The 18,616-nt window shown below is 44.1% G+C and overlaps 1 protein-coding gene across 16 annotated transcripts in view; it reads left to right on the top strand.

Moving 5' to 3' along the window:
* The first annotated feature begins 341 nt into the window (after positions 1-341).
* FGF18 (fibroblast growth factor 18) overlaps positions 342-18,616 on the top strand; it is a 94,021-nt gene continuing 75,746 nt past the window's right edge. Inside the window, exons 1-3 of one of the 16 annotated variants that reach the window (XR_005583751.1) lie at positions 342-441; positions 1,818-2,022; positions 3,632-3,787. Coding sequence is in view for 2 of the 16 variants with exons in the window: in XM_039485226.1 (XP_039341160.1) it covers positions 1,426-1,440 (15 nt within the window). In the remaining 14 variants the exon portion in view is untranslated. Of the gene's footprint in view, positions 605-1,205; positions 1,441-1,817; positions 2,023-3,631; positions 3,788-5,737; positions 5,899-5,988; positions 6,039-6,076; positions 6,115-18,616 lie in introns of those variants that run through there. The other 15 variants (XR_005583745.1, XR_005583747.1, XR_005583746.1 and 12 more) reach the window with 15 other exon arrangements.

Here is an 18,616-nt window from a genome sequence, read left to right on the forward strand (position 1 = left end):
TATGCCACTCATCACTGGGGCTCAGATCCTCAAAGGGATTTAGGAGCTCTGAGAGTTTGGAACCTAAATCCCTTTGAGGATCTAAGAGCTGCATTGAACAGCACTACAATATTGCCTGGTTGAACACTTTGATATAAGGATGCTGCAGGACACACTATTATCCCACTATGGGACCAGGGGCCTTTAAAGAAGAAATGTGAACCTAGAAAGAAAACTGAAAAAGTGCAGAGGTGCCGGGTGCAGAGGGGTGGGTCAGCATTCCATGTTAAGTAAGTGTTCTAAAATTCTGTTTCTCCTTGGTGAAATCCTCTCCTAAGTAACGAGAGGCATTCCAGAATGCATCTTTCTTTGCCATCACTGATACCATTCTTCTCATGGGCTGCTGATAATACCAGCGATGTCACAGATCAGCTCTGCTTCCAACCCTGACTGGATAGAGGGGTCAGGATTGCTTAGTGAATTCCCAATCCAAGCAATCAGTGTCATGGGTGAACTTGCCACTTAACCAAACTTGAAGTAAATGGCTAACTGAAGTTATATCAAGTCCTGCTAGAGTGATTAGAAGCAGAATAAAAGAGGTAGCGATCAGGCACTGCCCAGATAGGTAACCATGCTAATTTGTAGTGGACCTCCTACTCTCTACACCTGCAGACCACTAACCAGCGGGGTTAATAACACCAGGCATATCACAGAATGATGCTTTTTGGGGGATGTCATTAGAAGGTTTCACAGAAAGGAAAAATGTCTTTAAGGAGATAAGTGAAAACTCACTTTTGTGCTGAATGCCGCTCCCTCCACATCAAAGCTGGTTAGTGAGGACATTCAGTGCAGATTTCTGGACTTACCTCCATTTCCTTTTTAGTTTGGAAGGTCCCCTTTGACAGTGCAAGGCAGGGGGAAGAGAGGGGCCCGAGATCTCAACAGAAGGTAGTTTATGAATTGGTGAGGGTTCAAGGCTTGGGCTCAGTAACTTTTTCTGTCAGATGGAGGGACTCTTAGGCACTGTGTTTGAAATAGAGACTTTGGGTACGGTGTACCCAGCCAATTTCACTGATCCTGATGCAGTTGTGTGGGCTCAGAATTTTTGAAAACTGGGCCTATTTTTAGGTGCCTTAATGTGGATTTAGGGGCCCAGATTTAAGGTATGTTGGTAAATCTTGGCCTTACAGAGAAAATGTGTTTTCACCACCCAAAAATTGGTTGGTGAAATTTTGCTCTTCTTGGCCCCTGGCAGCCTGTTGAATCTGTCATACCTGGTCACCCCAGTGGCCTTATTCACCAATAGACACTGCTTTATACTCTGTTAAACATCCATCTCTAGTTCTTTTGATCTTTAGCCCTGGCTTCCAAGAGGGGTTGTATTAAGGAACCGATCTCAAAACAAAGAGAATATTATTAACTGCTAGTACATTTCAGTTTTGCTAAATGCAACATCCCCAGGTAAGTTGATCTGAAGAGATTTATTTGAAAAAGTAGGTAGTCTCTCTCAAATGGAAACCAGAGCTATCCATGTCCTACTTCACCAGGGTTACCTTGGTGAGATACTGGGATGTATAGAGCAGTCCGGAGAGCATCTTCAGCCTTTGGGTTTCACAGAGGATGTTGTGAAAAGCAAACTAAACAAAACATAAAAAAAGGTAGAAAATATTCATTTTTCAGCGATGGGAGGGAAGAAGTTTTGCATCTTATGCTTCAAAAACCGTCTCTGAAATTCCATGTCCCAGGAGTAGCATGCAGAGCTGGGCCAGGGTGTTTCCCCATGTCACTGTTAGAGTGTCCATTGGAGTGACGTATGGGACATAACTGTTATGTTCCAGGGGGATCAGTGGGGACAGAGTGGAGTGAACTGAGCCTGAAGGGGACAATGTTTTGGAAGGAAACACACCGGACATTGACAAAGCATGTGGCTGAAAGGGGTGAATGCTGACGAACATCACAGGGGATGCCCACCTCTTTGGCTTAAGGCTTTGGCTATGCAGCAGGCTGCACACACTGAAAGGCAAGGGCTTCTGATAAATTATGGTACGTATCTCTTTATACATTGCCTCTTCACTCCTGGCAGTTTTCACCCCTGGCTTCTTTCTATTCAGTTGTCTGCCCCCATGGGACCTCTCCTCTGGCAGACGGTAGTACCTCCTGGGTTGGGGGAGGGAGGCGGTGTCTGGTGTCTGCTGTTCCTGGGAGCTGACTTTCGGCAGGGTTCCTTTGGGGGAGACTGATTCTGCAATGCCCCCATTCTCCACTGATTAAGGACGGGGGGAGTGAGCATCTCAAAGTTATTCCCAACCCTGAGCCTCCCATGTCCGCTCAGTGCTGTGCCACTGAACCCAGCTTTTTGCTGGGTGGAGAGCAGGGCAGATGCATGCCCTGCCCCCTTCATTCCTCCTCCTTAAATGCCCCTCACTGGGATGAGCCTAGTTACATTTGTCAGGAGTTTTATTTTTATGTATTTAGGTTTTCCTTTCATTGAAAAGTTTGGAGCATTTTGGGTCACTTCAACCACATCCTTTCCTTCTCCAACAATACCCCGTCACTGATTTATTGACAGAATTATTAGGGGAAGCCAAAGGATCTTGAAGTTTTTCTGGGTGGTACAGTGTAGTGTGTGGCCAATACAGTGAACAAATGAAAATTAGAAGGAGAAGAAAATACAGGCTGTGGCTGGGAAGTTATTTGGCATTTAAAGGCAGGGAACAGGTCGACTGAGGTTTTCCAGGCATTCCTGCTACAGATAAATCTAGTTGTGAGTCTGCTGGATCTTCTTTGGGTATGGTTCTGTTCCCTTCCTTCTGCCAAAGGCTTTGTTTTCCCTTTCCCCTCGCTCAGCTATTTTATTATCTCCCTTTTGTTTTCTGATTCTGGGCCCAGGCAGATTTCACAACATCCTCAGGAAAGTCGTACCACTGTCCCTGAAAGGCGGTACCAAGTCCAACCCCAGTTAGTCACATATGGGGAGGGCATTGTGGGAGCAAGCTGAAGGGCAGGCACTGGCTTTTGCTGTGTATTTGTACAGCGCCTAGCATGTTGCAGCCTTGATCTTGACTAGGGCCTCTAGGATCTACTGTTATATAAAGAAAAGTAATAAATGCCAAGTGCAGTGGCTTTGCTGGGAGTCGAGGGTGCATACCTCTTTTAACAACCAGGCCCAAGAGGAACAAGCAGAGCTTCATGACCATCTAACAGAGAGAGAAGGAGTTTCTTCTGTTGTTACCTGGTTCTTGAGGAGCCGAGATGAATCTAATAAGACCATGAGGCCATCTGACAGTCAGATGGAAGACACTTTTAGGGCAGGGTCAGAGCTATTGCCTCAGTATTTCTGTCTCCTTTCCACCATCTCTTCTCTGGACTGAGCTTCAGCTAACTGTTTTTCATCCAGGTGCTTATCTCTCGCAAAGACTAATGTCTATGTGCTGGTGATGGTAGTATCAGCAGAAGATGAGGACAGCTGGGTGTCTTCAGTGTATCGGCGGTTCTGGAGCCACCAGATTAGTTTAGCGTAGTGAATCAGAATGAGATTGATTTGGGGGATAAAAGTGAGAGCAGCAGCTCAACTAGATTAGCCTTTGGCTGAGGTTAAATACACTGAGCATGTGTGTGTACTTCTCTCAGCAGATTATATTTACAATTGCAGGAGTCTGCATCAAAAATCTCCCTGCTGCTGGCTCACTTGGAAATTCGTGTTCAGGGACCCATGCACTGGATGAACCACCTGCAGTATAGACCATATGGTATACACTTTATTTAGCTGGAGTGAGTTGAGTGGAAGAGTCATTAAAGAGCGCACCTATGGCACAATAAGCAGCTGTGATCTCACTCGTCTCCTTTAGTTTCCTTTTGCTTTCTCTCCAGGATTGGTTCCTCCTTTACTCTCCATTATCCCATGGCGCTGATGTTTAATGTTAAAGGGAGAGTCTATTCAGGGTCATATCTGTGCACGGGAACTTCCCCTTTTGCTCCATATCACTCATACCGTAAGCACATTGCTTAACCACAGCTTTACCAATGAACCGGGGGCCTTCCTCAGACACATTTCACAACATCCTCAGAAAAGTTGTACCACTGGCCCTGAAAGATGGTACCAAGTCCAACCCCAGTTAGTCACATATGGGGAGGGCATTGTGGGAGCAAGCTGAAGGACAGATACTGGCTTGTGCTGTGTATTTGTACAGTGCCTAGCATATTGCAGCCTTGATCTTGACTAGGGCCTCTAGAATCTACTATTATTTATACAAAAGTAATAAATAAATTACCAGCAGGTTGAGAAACCCCCTATCAATTGACAATTGGGTGATATAACTTTGAGAGAGGAAGGATGGCTAGTGGACTGGTTAAGGACATGGGATTCAAGTCTCTGCTCCTCCATGGATTTCCTGTGTGACCTTGATCAAAATCACCTAGCCTCTCTGCCTCAGTTCCCCATCTGTACAATGGGGATAACAGCACTGCCCTGCCTCCCCAGGGATCTTGTGAGGAGAAATACATTAAAAGATATTTTGAGATCTACTGATGAAATACTCGGTATAAGCAATAGGCACAATAATGGCTGAGAATCTAGAATTCAGGTAACCACAGTCATAAATATTAAATACTTTGGAAAAATGTGAAACAGAATTAATCTAACATTAAGAGCGGACCAAAAGTATTTGCCAGCATTTCTTTGCTATGCAAATCATCATCATCTTCTTTTTTTTTTAAAGCTACCAGATACTGCAGCATACTGCTGTTAAAATGCACGGATAATTTGCAGTTATTTAATATTATTGTTTAATATTTGTATTACATTGGCACCATGATCCACACCCAAGCTCAGGGTCCCATTGTGCTAGGCACTGAACATACACATGCAAGAGACAGACCCTATCGCAAAGAACGTCTCATCTAAACAGGTAAGACAAAGAGCGAGGCAGTGGTATTTCTGGCGAGGGTCTGAGCCACAGGGAGCTCAAGTGTCACACAGCGGCTGTGACAGAGCGATGATTTGAACGGAAGAGTGCCTTGCCAACACGAGTATTTTTCCTCCCACAAATAAAGAGTACGAGTATACTTGGGTTCAGAGTGCCGCAAACTGATGGCATTATTATTTATTTATCCCCAAAATGCCTCAGGTGCTTTACAGTGATAAAATGAAATAACTCCTTGCCCCCAAAGAGTTTACAATCCAGGGTCCGGATCCTGTAAATGCTTGCTGTTTAAAGCAGTGCTAACGACCACGAGGAGATGAAGTCAATGGAACTGCTCTCAGTAGCAAGTGTTTGTAGGCCCTATATGATGGAGAAGACACACAAGTGAGGCTATAATATGAACCAACGAGGGGAGGGGTGAGAAAATGATGCTGGTTATAGAAAGAGGATTTTAATACTGTTTCAGAGTTTAAACGATTAAGGACAGGCAATCCTAAAAGTAGATTGAAAACAGTCAATAATGGAGACAGGGGGATGGGGATCAGAGAAATAAGGGAGGGGAATGACAACTGAATTATCAGTGGAATAATTGTAAATTAATAGTTACATGAACTTGTTCCTGCACTTTCAAGAAGTCCCCTAAGCTGCCTGCAGGTTTTGTTAAATGGATTAACACTCCTGTTTCTGGTCACAGCTATTTCCTCATATTTTTGCATTAGGCAAATGTTATTGAACCGTTGATTGAATGAATGACACCTGAAATAAACTCCTATCTGTTGTGCTCTCAGATGTACCTGCTTAAGTTGTCATGCAGTCAGGTGTCCAAGCTAAGTAGGGTTGGGTTTGGTCAGGTTTTGAACAGGAGGCTTTCAGGGGAAATATAGATGTTGTAACAAGTGATGTGAGAGGATTACAGTCTGATGCTCTAACAGTTTGTGACTAAAGACTTGAAGAGTAAGACTAGTGACCTCTGTGTTCTGACCAAATTCTTCTTGGGGTAATTACCTACATGAATTTCCCCTGCAATTTCAACTGGAAATAGTGTTCTTAAATTCATGCCCTAAACTGCTCTGTAATGTTGCTGTGCATTGCTAAACAATTGCAGTGTTTTATGCTAGAGGTAGCTCCATTTCAATGGTGGGTGCAATTTCTGTGTATACTTTGGAAAGCACTGAAAGATTCTTTGGGATGAAAGAAGCCTAGCTATGCAAGTGTAAGATTACTGTCATTGTGCCTCTACGGCAGATGTCCACTTCTGTGGAGGGAAATTGGTATCTTATGGTTCTCTCTCTCGTTCTTTCTCTGTCTTTGTGCTTGTTTCCTGAGTGTTTCTTAGATCCCATCTTCCCACATTTCTTGTTTTTGCTCTACTCCTCACAAAGATTGTGTGCTGTGACATTAATCCTTTCGTCTGAGATGGAAGCCATCAATGTTGCTTATAATTGAGCTAGAGAATGTTGCTCTAGGATAGTGAATAGCACAGAGAATGAAGGACCTAGTTTGAGCATGAAACTTAGGAACTTCCTCCCTAGTAATACATAGTGCTACTGTAATAGCAGCAGGTTGATAATAACTAAGAGGTCATTGTAGAATATGGGCCCAAATACTCTCCTGTTCCAAGACTCACTAGCCGTGGAGCTGTCAGGGAGCCAGTTATGATTCTTTAACTCTCTGGGCTGATTTGCCCTAGCATAGGCTAGAGCAGTCTAGAGGCTGCTCTAATGTACAGCCCCCAAATGACTGTGCAGTAGCTGAGGACTGTTGAAGTACACTGTGCTCCAGCCACACCTGCTCCTCCCCAGGCACATCCTTTATGAGGGCTTTTGGGTGCTGGCATAGGAGCCAGCTAGAAACACTCCAGTGCTGGTCCTAAATGCTAAGCTTTGTTTAGAGTGGTCATTGCAACATCTGTCCCAGATGAGTGACTGCCAGTTGGAAAAGTCATCTTTGCTGAAACAGAATGAAAAAGGCAAATTATTAGCCTGTTGTGTCCCTGAACAATGGGAAATCATGTATTAAATTGGAATAAAATTAGTTTTACCATTTGGTGCAGATATTTCATTTTAATTTGGTTCCTTTTGTAACTATTTCTGATTACAATTCACTTGGCATATACTGTTCCCTTGCTCTGAAAAAGCAGGGGAGCTCAGCTGCAATATGAATGAGTGACTGGGAATCAGGAGATGATCTGCCCAAGGTCACACACCTCTCTGTGCCTCAGTTTCTCCACCCATAAAGAGTGGGGATAATGATACTCTGATATTTACCGATCTTCATAAAATGCTCTGAGATACATGGACAGTGCTATGTGAGGTATTTTGATTGTGAACATTCGCTGTTTAGGAAAAGAGTTTGCTGTGACTAGGTCTTGTAAGGGCAGGACAGTTTTGTTTTCCCTATACGTTATTGTTTTCCCTTATACATATGGTTATAAATTGGGGATACATCAGTTGGAAGTGACTGAGGAGGAGAGGGACCTCAGAGTATTGGTTGATCTCTGGTGGCTCATAGTCATCCTATGTGATATGGCTGTTAAAAAAGCTAATGCGGTCTTGGGATGCATCAGGTGAGGTATTTCCAGTAAAGATAAGGAGGTGTTAGTACCATTATCCAAGGCACTGGTGAGACCTCATCTGGAATACTGTGTGCAGATCTGGTCTCCCATGTTTAAGAAGGATGAATTCAAACCGGAACAGGTACAGAGAAGGGCTACTAGGATGATCCGAGGAATGGAAAACCTGTGTTATGAAAGGAGACTCAAAGAGCTTGGCTTGTTTAGCCTAACCAAAAGAAGGCTGAGGGGAGATATGACTGCCCTCTATAAATATATCAGAGGGATAAATATCATGAAGGGAGAGGAATTATTTAAGCTCAGTACCAATGTGGCCACAAGAACAAATGGATATAAACTGGACACTAGGAAGTTTAGACTTGAAATTAGACGAAGGTTTCTAACCATTAGAGGAGTGAAGTTCTGGAACAGCCTTCCAAGGGGAGTAGTGGAGGCAAAAAACATATCTGGCTTCAAGACTAAGCTTGATAAGTTTATGGAGGGGATGGTATGATGGGATAGCCTAATTTTGGCAATTAATTGATCTTTGATTATTAGCAGGTAAATATGCCCAGTGGTCTGTGATGGGATGTTAGATGGGGTGGGATCTGAGTTACTACAGAGAATTCTTTCCTGGGTGCTGGCTGGTGAGTCTTGCCCACATGTTCAGGGTTTAACTGATCGCCATATTTGGGATCGGGAAGGAATTTTCCTCCAGGGCAGATTGGCAGAGGCCATGGAGGTTTTTCGCCTTCCTCTGCAGCGTGGGGCACAGGTCACTTTCTGGAGGATTCTCTGCACCTTGAGGTCTTTAAACCACGATTTGAGGACTTTAATAACTCAGACATAGGTTAGGGGTTTGTTACAGGAGTGGGTGGGTGAGATTCTGTGGTCTGCATTGTGCAGGAGGTCAGACCAGATGATCATAATGGTCCCTTCTGACCTTAAAGTCTATGAGTCTATATGTGTATGTGCTGAGATAGGGATAAATCATTCTCATGCTTCAGGGTTTCAGCTGATTGCCATGGAGATCAGGAAGGGGAATCACAATTCTCCCTCCCATCCCCAAACACCCAGCTTGGCACAACTGGCTGGGTGCACTGTGGGGGTTCCACTTTGACGAAGCATCAGGCAGTAGCAGAGGATTTTGAGAGTTAATGCTTTAACTGGCCTGGTAATTCCTAGGAGTGAATGATTCCTCAGATTGTTCAGCAAGGGAATATGAATCCTCTCTTAGCATAGTGGGTTAGGATTTTCTGAACTAGATTATTAATATAACTGAACAGATTCAGATCCAGAGAATCTGAGTCTGGAAGTAACTTAGTGCTGAAGCAGAGGAGGGAAGGGGTAATAGTGTTTAGAATTCGGGCATGTTCTGTTTTTCTCAGTGAATACTTCACTCAGTCCTAATATGCAGAAACAGAGATGGGTGATTTGTACAGAAGTGTCTTTTCTGGAGTAAACTTTGCTGTGGTTCCATGGCCCAGCCTGCTGTGAAGCGTGTTGTGGTGTCCTCTGGACCCCCAGTAGTGTAGCAGTCACGTAGGTCTCATTACGATTTATCCGTTACAGCTTGTGCGTGGAACAAGGCTGAACAGCTGTGAACAGAACAGACATTTGGCATGTCCCCTTGTGCGCTGCTGCTGTTAGAGCAGTCTAGAGCCAGAACGCACACTGGTAAGTGGCTCCTAGACAGCACGCCCTAATAGGGGGCCAGTTCACCCCACCAGCCCCTGCCCAAAACTCATGGAAATGATCTTTGTGTGGGGCTCAGCGGGAGGGGAATCCATCCCCCAGTTCATGGGCCTGGCACAGGACAGCTCTGGAGCTCCTCAGTGCAGACACTCCAGATCCTCCCTAAGCCCTGTGCATCCTGTATGTGTGAGTCTGTGGAACTTGGAATATGGGTCTGGCAACAAGATGTCACCTCTCAGAGGGTCCTCAACTTGCAGGGCCTGCTACACCTCTCACCTTTTCCCTTCAGCCTTTGGAGAGGGGAGGGCCAGGCGTGTTTGGACATGGCTGGTGTTATTACTTATTTTGGGCCAGTTTTGTTCTAGGTGGATGGTGGTGGGTTGAGTCGATCTTACATTTTATGTTTTATTCTGGACTTATTTTTGTCTGCGTCCATTTTAGTAATGCACCTAGAGCTCCAGATAGATGCTTGCAAAGTATATTAGTGAACTGGGACTCTGTAGTCTTCATGTCAGTTGGCCCATTTCACTCATAGGAAATATCTCCCCCCCTCCCAATGAAAAGAAACACAATTATTTTAAGATGGCGCAGGTACTCAGAGAGGGTGAAATCCTGGCCCCATGGAAGTCAATGAGAGTTTTGTCATTGACTTCAGCAGAGCCAGGATTTCACTGGGAATTGGGCACATATGTATCTTAAATTCTTAGCTGACTTGTTGTTATCACGAGTCACCACTGATTTGGTTTGAAGAAGACCATTAGAATTTTGGACAGTACTGACACCACAAGGAGCAGGAATTGAAGACGACAGTCCTCCGGCTGCCTCTCCAGGGCCTTTCACGAGCCCTTTAGTATAAAAGGTACGTTGGGGGTCAGGTGGCAGTACCTAGCCCTGCAGAGATTCTGGGCAATGCTGCAGCTGATAGGCAGGCAGGGACAAGCTGTGTAACTTAGACAGGCCCTCAAGGCTGCCTAAATTACACCAGGAGGTGTAACGGGGTGGGGGGGGCAAAGGCAGCTCAGAGCCCCCTGGGCTGTGAGCTCTGTGCTGTGCCTCTCAGAGCACAGCATCTCTCTCTCGCTCTTTACAATAGCTGCTTTCAGAAGAATTTTGTGTTGCTTACGTAAATCAAGTAAATCAATCATACTTTCTTAACCTCACTGGATTATACGAACCAGAGCAGAGGCTATGAATCAGAGCAGTGGCATGGCAGCATTGTTCAGTTATCTGGGCAAAACAGTACTCATTGCTGGAAAGGTACAACAGGTGGCAAATGGGTGTGAATTGAAACCTCTTAAAAGAAGATCTCATCCATTCAGGAAGGTGTAATTTTTTTCACCCTCACAAAACTCCTAAGCACCTGAAGGAATTTTGTTACATTATTATTAAATATATAATAACAATAGTAAATAACTTAGATCTTATAACCAAACCAATTGAGCAGGGACCAAGCATGGAACATTTCAGCCCTAACGGGGAATGTTTTGGAAAATTCTGATCATATAAAAACAAGGAGTTATAATGGAAACTGTTGCGCAACCTTTATGATAGAGGGAGCTTGCAATAAAATAGGCATGTACGATAGATCTTCAGAGCTGCAGAAAAATCACATGCTTTCTCTTAGTGTGTTTTTGATCAGATATCACAAACCAGATTTGATTTGCCTGGCAAATGTTTTGATTCTTGGAGGAGAAAATTGGAGATAACCTTCTATTTTTGAGCTGGCATGTACTACATGGTCACTATTTGGCACCAATAGCAGCAGGCCTAAGAAGGTTAGACCCATGCGGGTGGCTGTATAGACGCTGGTGTGGAGGGGCCATAGTACGCGGTGGGTGACCATCCCATCCCTTCACTGCAGAGGAGAGGACCAGGGTGAGCTGCAGAACTAAATAAACAGTTTGACTCTTTTAGTCCAGTTTATTCTTACGTACTTTCCAGTAAAAAAAAAAAAAAAAAAGACATATTAGTGCAGTAGTAAATAGGTACTTTGTACATTGTGGAGAAATCAGTGCAGAGCATTGGAGCGGACTTGGAGCTCTTAAAACTAGACTATTCAAATTCTGTCTGGCCAGTTTAACAGCTACAGACTTAACTCTTTGCAATATCTTGTAGTTCGAGGTAGACACACACACAAGCACTGGGTAAGCCTGAAATGACCTTGTGAAACCAACATGGGAATTTAATCCATTTCAGTAAACAAGAGGGAATTCTGCTTTTTTTTTTCCTTTTCTTTTTGAAATCTCTTCTATCTTTTCCTGCTTACCATCTGTCCTTATTCTGATGTTCTTTATTATCTTGGAAACATTACTCTTTTACTTTTTGTATAATCCTATTTTATTTGAGCTAACTTTTTTTAATTAAATGAGAGGAGAAGTATTGATTTAATTTCTCAAGAAACACAGGGCAAATCCTGTGAGATGGATTTTCAGGTGATGTAAATCAGCCTAGTTGCACTGGAGTCAATGAATCTACATTGATTTACACCAGCTGAGGATTTGGTATCACGTATCTTTCTGGCTGGATAAACTTAGATTAGAGCTTGGTGAATGTTTTTGAGCAAATACTTTATTCACTGATAAACGCAGTTTTGGATTTGACCCAAACTATCAGGGAGTGCTATTGCTGAATAGTCTTGGCCTCACACCCCAAAAAATGTTGGGGGCTAATTTCACAAAGGGACTTAGGTACAATTTGCAAGACAAGAGAAGGAGGTCAGACTAGATGATCACAATGGTCCCATCTGGCCTTGGAATTTATGAAGGTAGTGGTGGGTACCCCCCCATACCCTATAACACTATGTTTAGAGTATTCACCTGGGATGTGGGTTGGAGACCCAAGTTCAAGTCCCCATTCAGCCTGGTTTAGAGCAGGGACTTGAACTTGGGTCTCCCACTTGGCAAGTGAATGCCCTAATTGCTGGGGTGAGGGGGTGTCTCTGTTGAAGTTGTTCCACTTTGTATAAAACATCTAAATAATCTTTGGGCCAGAGAGAGAGACTCTATAGCTCAGTGGTAGGGGGACACCTGGGTTCCAGTCCCTGCTTCAGTGACTATCTATTAATTTTAAGTGTCTCACCTTGGGTTCCAAAAATGGACATACTCAAAATTAGTTGACACTTCCGTGGCTTAGGTTCTCCATCTGCCACATTGGAGATATAAATACTTCCCTGTGTAATCACAGGGGTGTTGTAAAAGTTAAGGGCTTGATATGCAGAAGAGCTGTGACACCCACAGTTCCATTTGAAGCCCAAAAGGAGCTGCTGGTGCTAAGCACCTCTGCAAGATCGGGCCCTGAATTCATTAATGATGACTCCAAGGTGCTCAGATACCACAGCAAGGATTATAATTACAATAACATACCAATGTCTTGTGAAATAAAATATCTTATTGCTAATACCTTCCGGAGGAGAAGCAAAGCCAAGGAAACTGCAGGATTAAACTGTAATTATAATGGATGTCAGTGTAGGGTTAAGTCATTGGTAGAAAGATGTACCAGGGAAATGGATTTGGGTGCCACTTTAAGCTTAGATTTTGCAGTGGGCTACTAGAAACCATCCTAAAATAAAGCTGCCCGTGTTAACATTTAATCCGTGAGCACTAAGCCAGATGCCACAATAGACAACTTGATCCTAATCTTGCTTCCCTTAACGTTAATGGCAAAAATTCTCATTGACTGCAGTGGGCAGCATCAAGCCCTCACAGGCCAGGTGATGAGGGCCATATAAGTACCTCGCTAGAGAGGTGCATGCTTATTGCACTGGGTGCATAAGTGCAGCAGAGAGGGAAAGATGCACTTGTAAGAGTAGCCAACCAAATGCTACCAATTGAACTTTCAAGGGCAGAACATGTGCCAAAGTTTATGTAGCATCAGAAAGCTGTTCTGAATGACCTTATGCCACTGAGCTAATTCACGGTGCTGGATCTGTTGTGAATATTGGCTGGGGGCCATTGCAAGGAAGTTTTTGCCAGTAACAGTGAATGTCAGTGGGACCACCCAGTTCTAGCGGAGACGACTTAAAAAAGGAAAGAGGATCGTGAAAGGGAAAAAGGAAGCTAAAATCAAGACTCTACCACTGAACTCTCTGCATGTGGAGCCCATGTGTGAGGGAGGGCTTGATTATGCCCTTCCTAATCTGGAGCCAACCAGTATTGTATTAACAGCTTCAGCACAATAAAATAAATTAACCCCTGATGTAAATGAAGTCGGTGAGGTCTCACAATAGGTGAGCTTGACCCAATGGGATAGAAAAAGAACAAGTATTGCAATGAAATCACTAGTCTGTTAGAGCATCTGTACTTCAGCCTGGGAAACAAAGGGCAAGCAAATCCAATGAATAAGTGGTCCTTATTGTACACCTTTAAAAGTTGGATCAATAATCATTGAGCCATGAAGGAGCATTGCTGAGAGGTCACATCCAGCTGGAGGAGAAATACCGATGAAAGGCACAACAAGCCCTGAAACAAATAGTCATTTGTTTTCTAATGATTTTTCAGTATTCCCCCTCCTCCCCCCATAAAATCATTTTAGCCCTAACTATCTCTGAATGCAAAAGTCACATTTTACTTCATAGTTCTTGTGAGTTACTGGGTTGAAACCCTGGAGAATCAAATTTGTCTACAGGACGGGGAGCAGGGGTGAAAGCTGCACAACTTCTGACCCACAGAGACCACCTATGTAGCTAAGATGGTAGGTCCATCTCTATGTCATTTCAGTCCTAGACCCAGCTACTGAGACTATCAACAATTCTGTAGATTAATGCTACAGGTGAAATGGACACCTGTTCTCTAGGCTCATTTTCTATAGACTTCAACAGGCAAGATATAGTGGCATTTATTTGGTAATTTCATTAATACCTTGGCTTGGATTCAAACCAGTGACTTAAAGATGGAAGCATTTGTAACGTTTTGGCATCATGCAATGTTTTGTTTGCATGGTTATAATCTGTAGGCAGCACGATTTTCAGCCTATGACAAAGAAAGAGAGAGACTCAGGCAGAGAGAGATAGGCATAGAGAACTGACTTTACTGCTAATATGATCAGCACACAAAGAGAACTGCATCACAGCTGACAATAAGCATTTATCTGAGATTTAACTCCTGTATATTCAGATAAACAGAGCAAGCAAAATCATCTGTAATAATTCTATCTGATGACTTCCCAAAGTATTAGAAGCTGCTTGACTGACCACAGAAATTTGAATTCATTCAAGAGTAAAATCTTGCTCTTTCTATTGCTAAACCTTTTCCTGTGTTAAAGTTAAAATTTCACCCTGTAACAAACACTGCATTTTCACATGCTTGTCTCTGGTGACAAGTAATCCCATTCACGGAGAAACTACCGTTTCATCTGCAACAACTGCCTCTTTTCTTTGTGGAGAATGGTAAAGTAATTGGAGATCAAATTACAAAACATTTCAATGTCCTCAAAACTGGCACAAATGCCATTTTTGGGCCTCAGTGGGGCATTTTATATCTGACACCTTCTGATCTCATTTTGACATGATGCTTAATGTATCATGTTGTGTGAAATGAACACGGCGGGACATATTGCTTTAACAGAAATAGGATGTAAAGTGCTGCATGGATTGGAAAGTCATGAGAGGCCCTAGAGCAGATGCTGGGCTATTTGGCCAAATGCTAATCACATTTCTAAAAAAAAAGGGCCTAATTCGGGGACACCCAGAGTGTGGGCTGAAGGCCACATACAGTCCATAGAGTACTGATATGCAGCCACTCCTAACTTTGAATGAGAAGGGGAGATGCTCTTAGAATGCAGGTCCCATCATGCAAAGCAACATCTTAATCCAAGTGTGTGTTATGTGGCTGAGTTGTGGGTCACCTCTTCTGAACCCTAGAATATCCATCGCTGGGGTATTTTTGAGGGGAGACAGGTTTGACCCTATAGTCATCCTTCTTCCTTCTCCCTTTCAGCTCCAGCTCTAAAGGCATTTTAGTTAGAAAGCATTAGCAAAGTGTTTTCAGTGAACATCACTAAATTTTGCCCTGTGCAGCAACTCAAAGCACTCCAATCGATTCTGTAACTGGTAAGCTGAAAAAGAAATTAGATTCCAACTGTACTTAATTTCAGAAAGCATCAACATAAGAGATGTAAAAGCTTGAGGGAGAGGTACATTGTGTAGCTGGGCTTCTTCCAGGCTTGTTGTGTAGAAGGCAGGTCGGGCAGCACCCTCAAGGCAGATATACTGGGATTCTTCCCAGTGAAGCTAAGTGCTACAATATGCCATATAAAGTGCAGTGCTCATTGTAAGTGGCCTGAGGTTGCAGTGACAGCAGTTACTGTTCCTGTGGCAGGTGAGGCATAGAGCTGTGCCAGCATTTTGTATAGAAGCTCACCAAAATAGCACTTGGTGCTATCCGAATGGTCCTTGAACACAGACTGAGGTTTGGTTCCCAAAGCCACTCTCCTCCCACATCATCACAGCACCTCCTCCATACCACAGTTCTCTCCCCTCTCCACAAGCCCCTGGTCCTCTGCCCCAATATTGCCTTGCATGTCTCTGGTTGCCAGGATGCCTGCTTCTCCTCCTTCTGCTGCCTTAGTTCTGAGTAGCTGCATCTGTGCCTTCAGGAGGTGTTTGGCAGCCTCTCCTGCAGCAGGTTCTTATGGGGACTTCCAGGTAAGGGTCTCTACCTTTCTAGTTCTTAAATGGGCTTATATATGGGAAAGGAGGCCAGGATGCACCTCTCCCTCCAAATAGCCTAGTGGGAGCAGGGAAACACGTTAGTTCCATCCATTGTCTCCTGAGTTCAGGAAGGGATTGACCATATTCCCTGCAGATGGGACTAGACTAGGGAACCTCGGGAGGCATGGATAGAGCACCTCTCTTGCAAGCATCGCCAAAAACCCTGCAAAGGTGGGTAAGCAGCATTATTATCCCTGGTTGCAAAGATGGGGACCTTGAGGCATAGCAAGATTAAATGACTTCTCTAAAATCATGAGGCAAGTGGCACCAAGAGTCAGGAAAAGCCAGGACTTCTGATGACCAGTCTTGCTCTGAACTGCCTGTTTTCTACCTTGGTTTGTTCTACACCTGGAATATTTTGGACCATTCACCTCATAATCTGTTTCATCAGTGGAACTAAAATTACTAGAAAGGTTTGGAAGAATAGAATCCCAGAAAGATTTGAACAAGTGCCTTTAAAATATAAGGCAGACACATTAGCCACCATGCTACACAGTCTTTGAATAACAGCCCTCGGAATCCACAGGCATTCTTTTAGCCACCAGAGGGCACCATAAATGTGCTAAACCTACCTTATATGAATGACTATTGCTTTTATTCTAAATGCTATAATGCTTTTAAGGCCACATAAATGTTCCCCAGTTCAGACCAAGTCCTAGCTGGAAGATACATCTAGTGAAAATGAGACTGGTTGCGGTGTGTTTTGCTTCTTCAACAACTGCAGTTGGTGGTGGGAGGGCTGTATGGGAATGGGGAGGGGTTATTGTTCTGTTTGCAGGTGGGATAGGAGGAGACCAAAGTAGGAATGGGCATGGGAAGAGAGAGGAGGAGAGTCACTGGAACTCTGCTCATCCACAAAGTTTGATGGGTTAAAATGACCCTGGGGTGACAGTGAGTAGGGTCTGTGCAAAAGCACTAGAAGAATATCCCACTGCATGGCATTGTCATAGTAATAATTATAGCCGTCTGCATTTGTATAGTGGAGGCAGGGCTGCCTGTTGGCTAGAGCAGGAGGTCTGAGAGTGGACTGCTGGGGCTGGTTTCTCAGTTGTACTTGAGGAATGCTGGCTAAGCCTTCGGGGGGGGGCGGGGGGGGGAGAAACCTGACTCTGTACCGGCCTGATGCCAGGCTAAATTAAAGCAAACTCAGGGCTGCTTTTATACCATGTCAGCTCGACATGGCTGTTGGAGGTAGGGATGCACTGCCCCTGCCCCCTTTCCCTTGACTTGCACCTACCCCCTTGGCCAGGAGCCGGGTTTGAAGGATTTCCCAACAGAATGAGAATTCACTGGGTGGATCCACAGGCTTCTCAGGGCAGATTCGCACTGGCATAGCAGTACAAAGCTTCCCTAATAGACCTGAGAACTGGGCCCTAGGGCTGTGTTCTTAGGTCTCCCATTGACTCATTTTAGCAAATAGTTCATCCCTTCTGTGCCTTTGGTTTTTAACTTTTATCCAGTGAGGACAATGCTCCTAATCTGTGGTACTGCTAGACGTAGGGCATGCCTGTGCTTCGAGCTGGAGGTGTGATTTCCAGCTCTAGGAGGCATGCCTGCACTAGTTCTGATCGAGTCAGCATGTGTAGCCATGGTGGCATGTGCAGCGGTAAGGGCCAGCTGCCCTGTGTACGTCCCTAGCGTCTTGAATGGGTACGTACTTGGGGATGCCAACCCCTCCTGCCATTTGCGCTGCCATGGCAACATTTCTATTTTAGGGCACTAGCTCGCTCAGAGCTAGTTGTGAGTGTGTTTCCTTGATCTGGAAATTATGCCTCTAGCTTGAAGTGCAGACATACCCTTAGTTAGCTGAAGCTGTGAAATTCTCAGAGGAAAAATGCTTTTATCAACACACAAGTTGTATGGGTAAAATAAGTTCTAAATAGAGCTGGTTGGATTTTTTTTCCCCCAAGGACAATATTGGCTTTTTGGTGGGGGGAAAAATCAAAACCACCAAAATATTTCAGATGAAAAAATGAAATAATTTGATTTGGAAATGCCTCTGTGATGCCTCATGGGAGTTGGAGTTTAGGAGTCTCATGCTACTTAATAGGCTGGACTCCCTGATAGAACTTCATCACCCATGACACACCATGTTCTATCCTCTTGGAGAGGAGAGGCAGTGCATTGTGGGAATATCATGGATGTGACATATCATGCGAGATGAAGTCTGGCTGGGGACTGGCCCATACAGGAGAATGGGGACATGAGTTCACCACAGCAGTCTATCCAAATAGAAATATGACAGGCTTTGGCTGAAAACACTTCTGTTTTGGCTGTTCATTTTTTTAACCCTAAAAACAGAAGTTCTCCATGGAAAGCAGATATTTTCACTAAAGCAACATAGCCTAATCAGAAACCCAGTTTTCCATTGACAGTTTTGATGGCAGATTTTTGACCAGCCCTGGTTCTTAAATAGATTTACTAAGTGGGTGCAGTTGAGGTACAGCCACCCCATATTTACTGTGCAGTAGAGACCCGCATAGAGAGCTGCTGAGCAGTGCTCTCGTCTCTGAGCCCCTGCTGTGATTTTGAATACGTTTGCTTCTTTCTGTCACATTAATTTCCCAATGTGCTTCCAAGCACAAAGAAGCGAATATGTCATTGTTAGCTCAAGACACATCCAATCCAGTCCCACTTCTAACTAGGTTGTATAACCTGAACCTAACAACATCCTGGCTGGCAATTGACTTTGCAATAAAGAAGAGGAAACAGCAGCAAATAAATGGTGCACTATGTTTCAACATATGCCTAAAATATCCACTC

The sequence above is a fragment of the Mauremys reevesii genome, linkage group 8, assembly GCF_016161935.1.
Source record: "Mauremys reevesii isolate NIE-2019 linkage group 8, ASM1616193v1, whole genome shotgun sequence".
Classification (NCBI taxonomy): domain Eukaryota; kingdom Metazoa; phylum Chordata; order Testudines; family Geoemydidae; genus Mauremys; species Mauremys reevesii.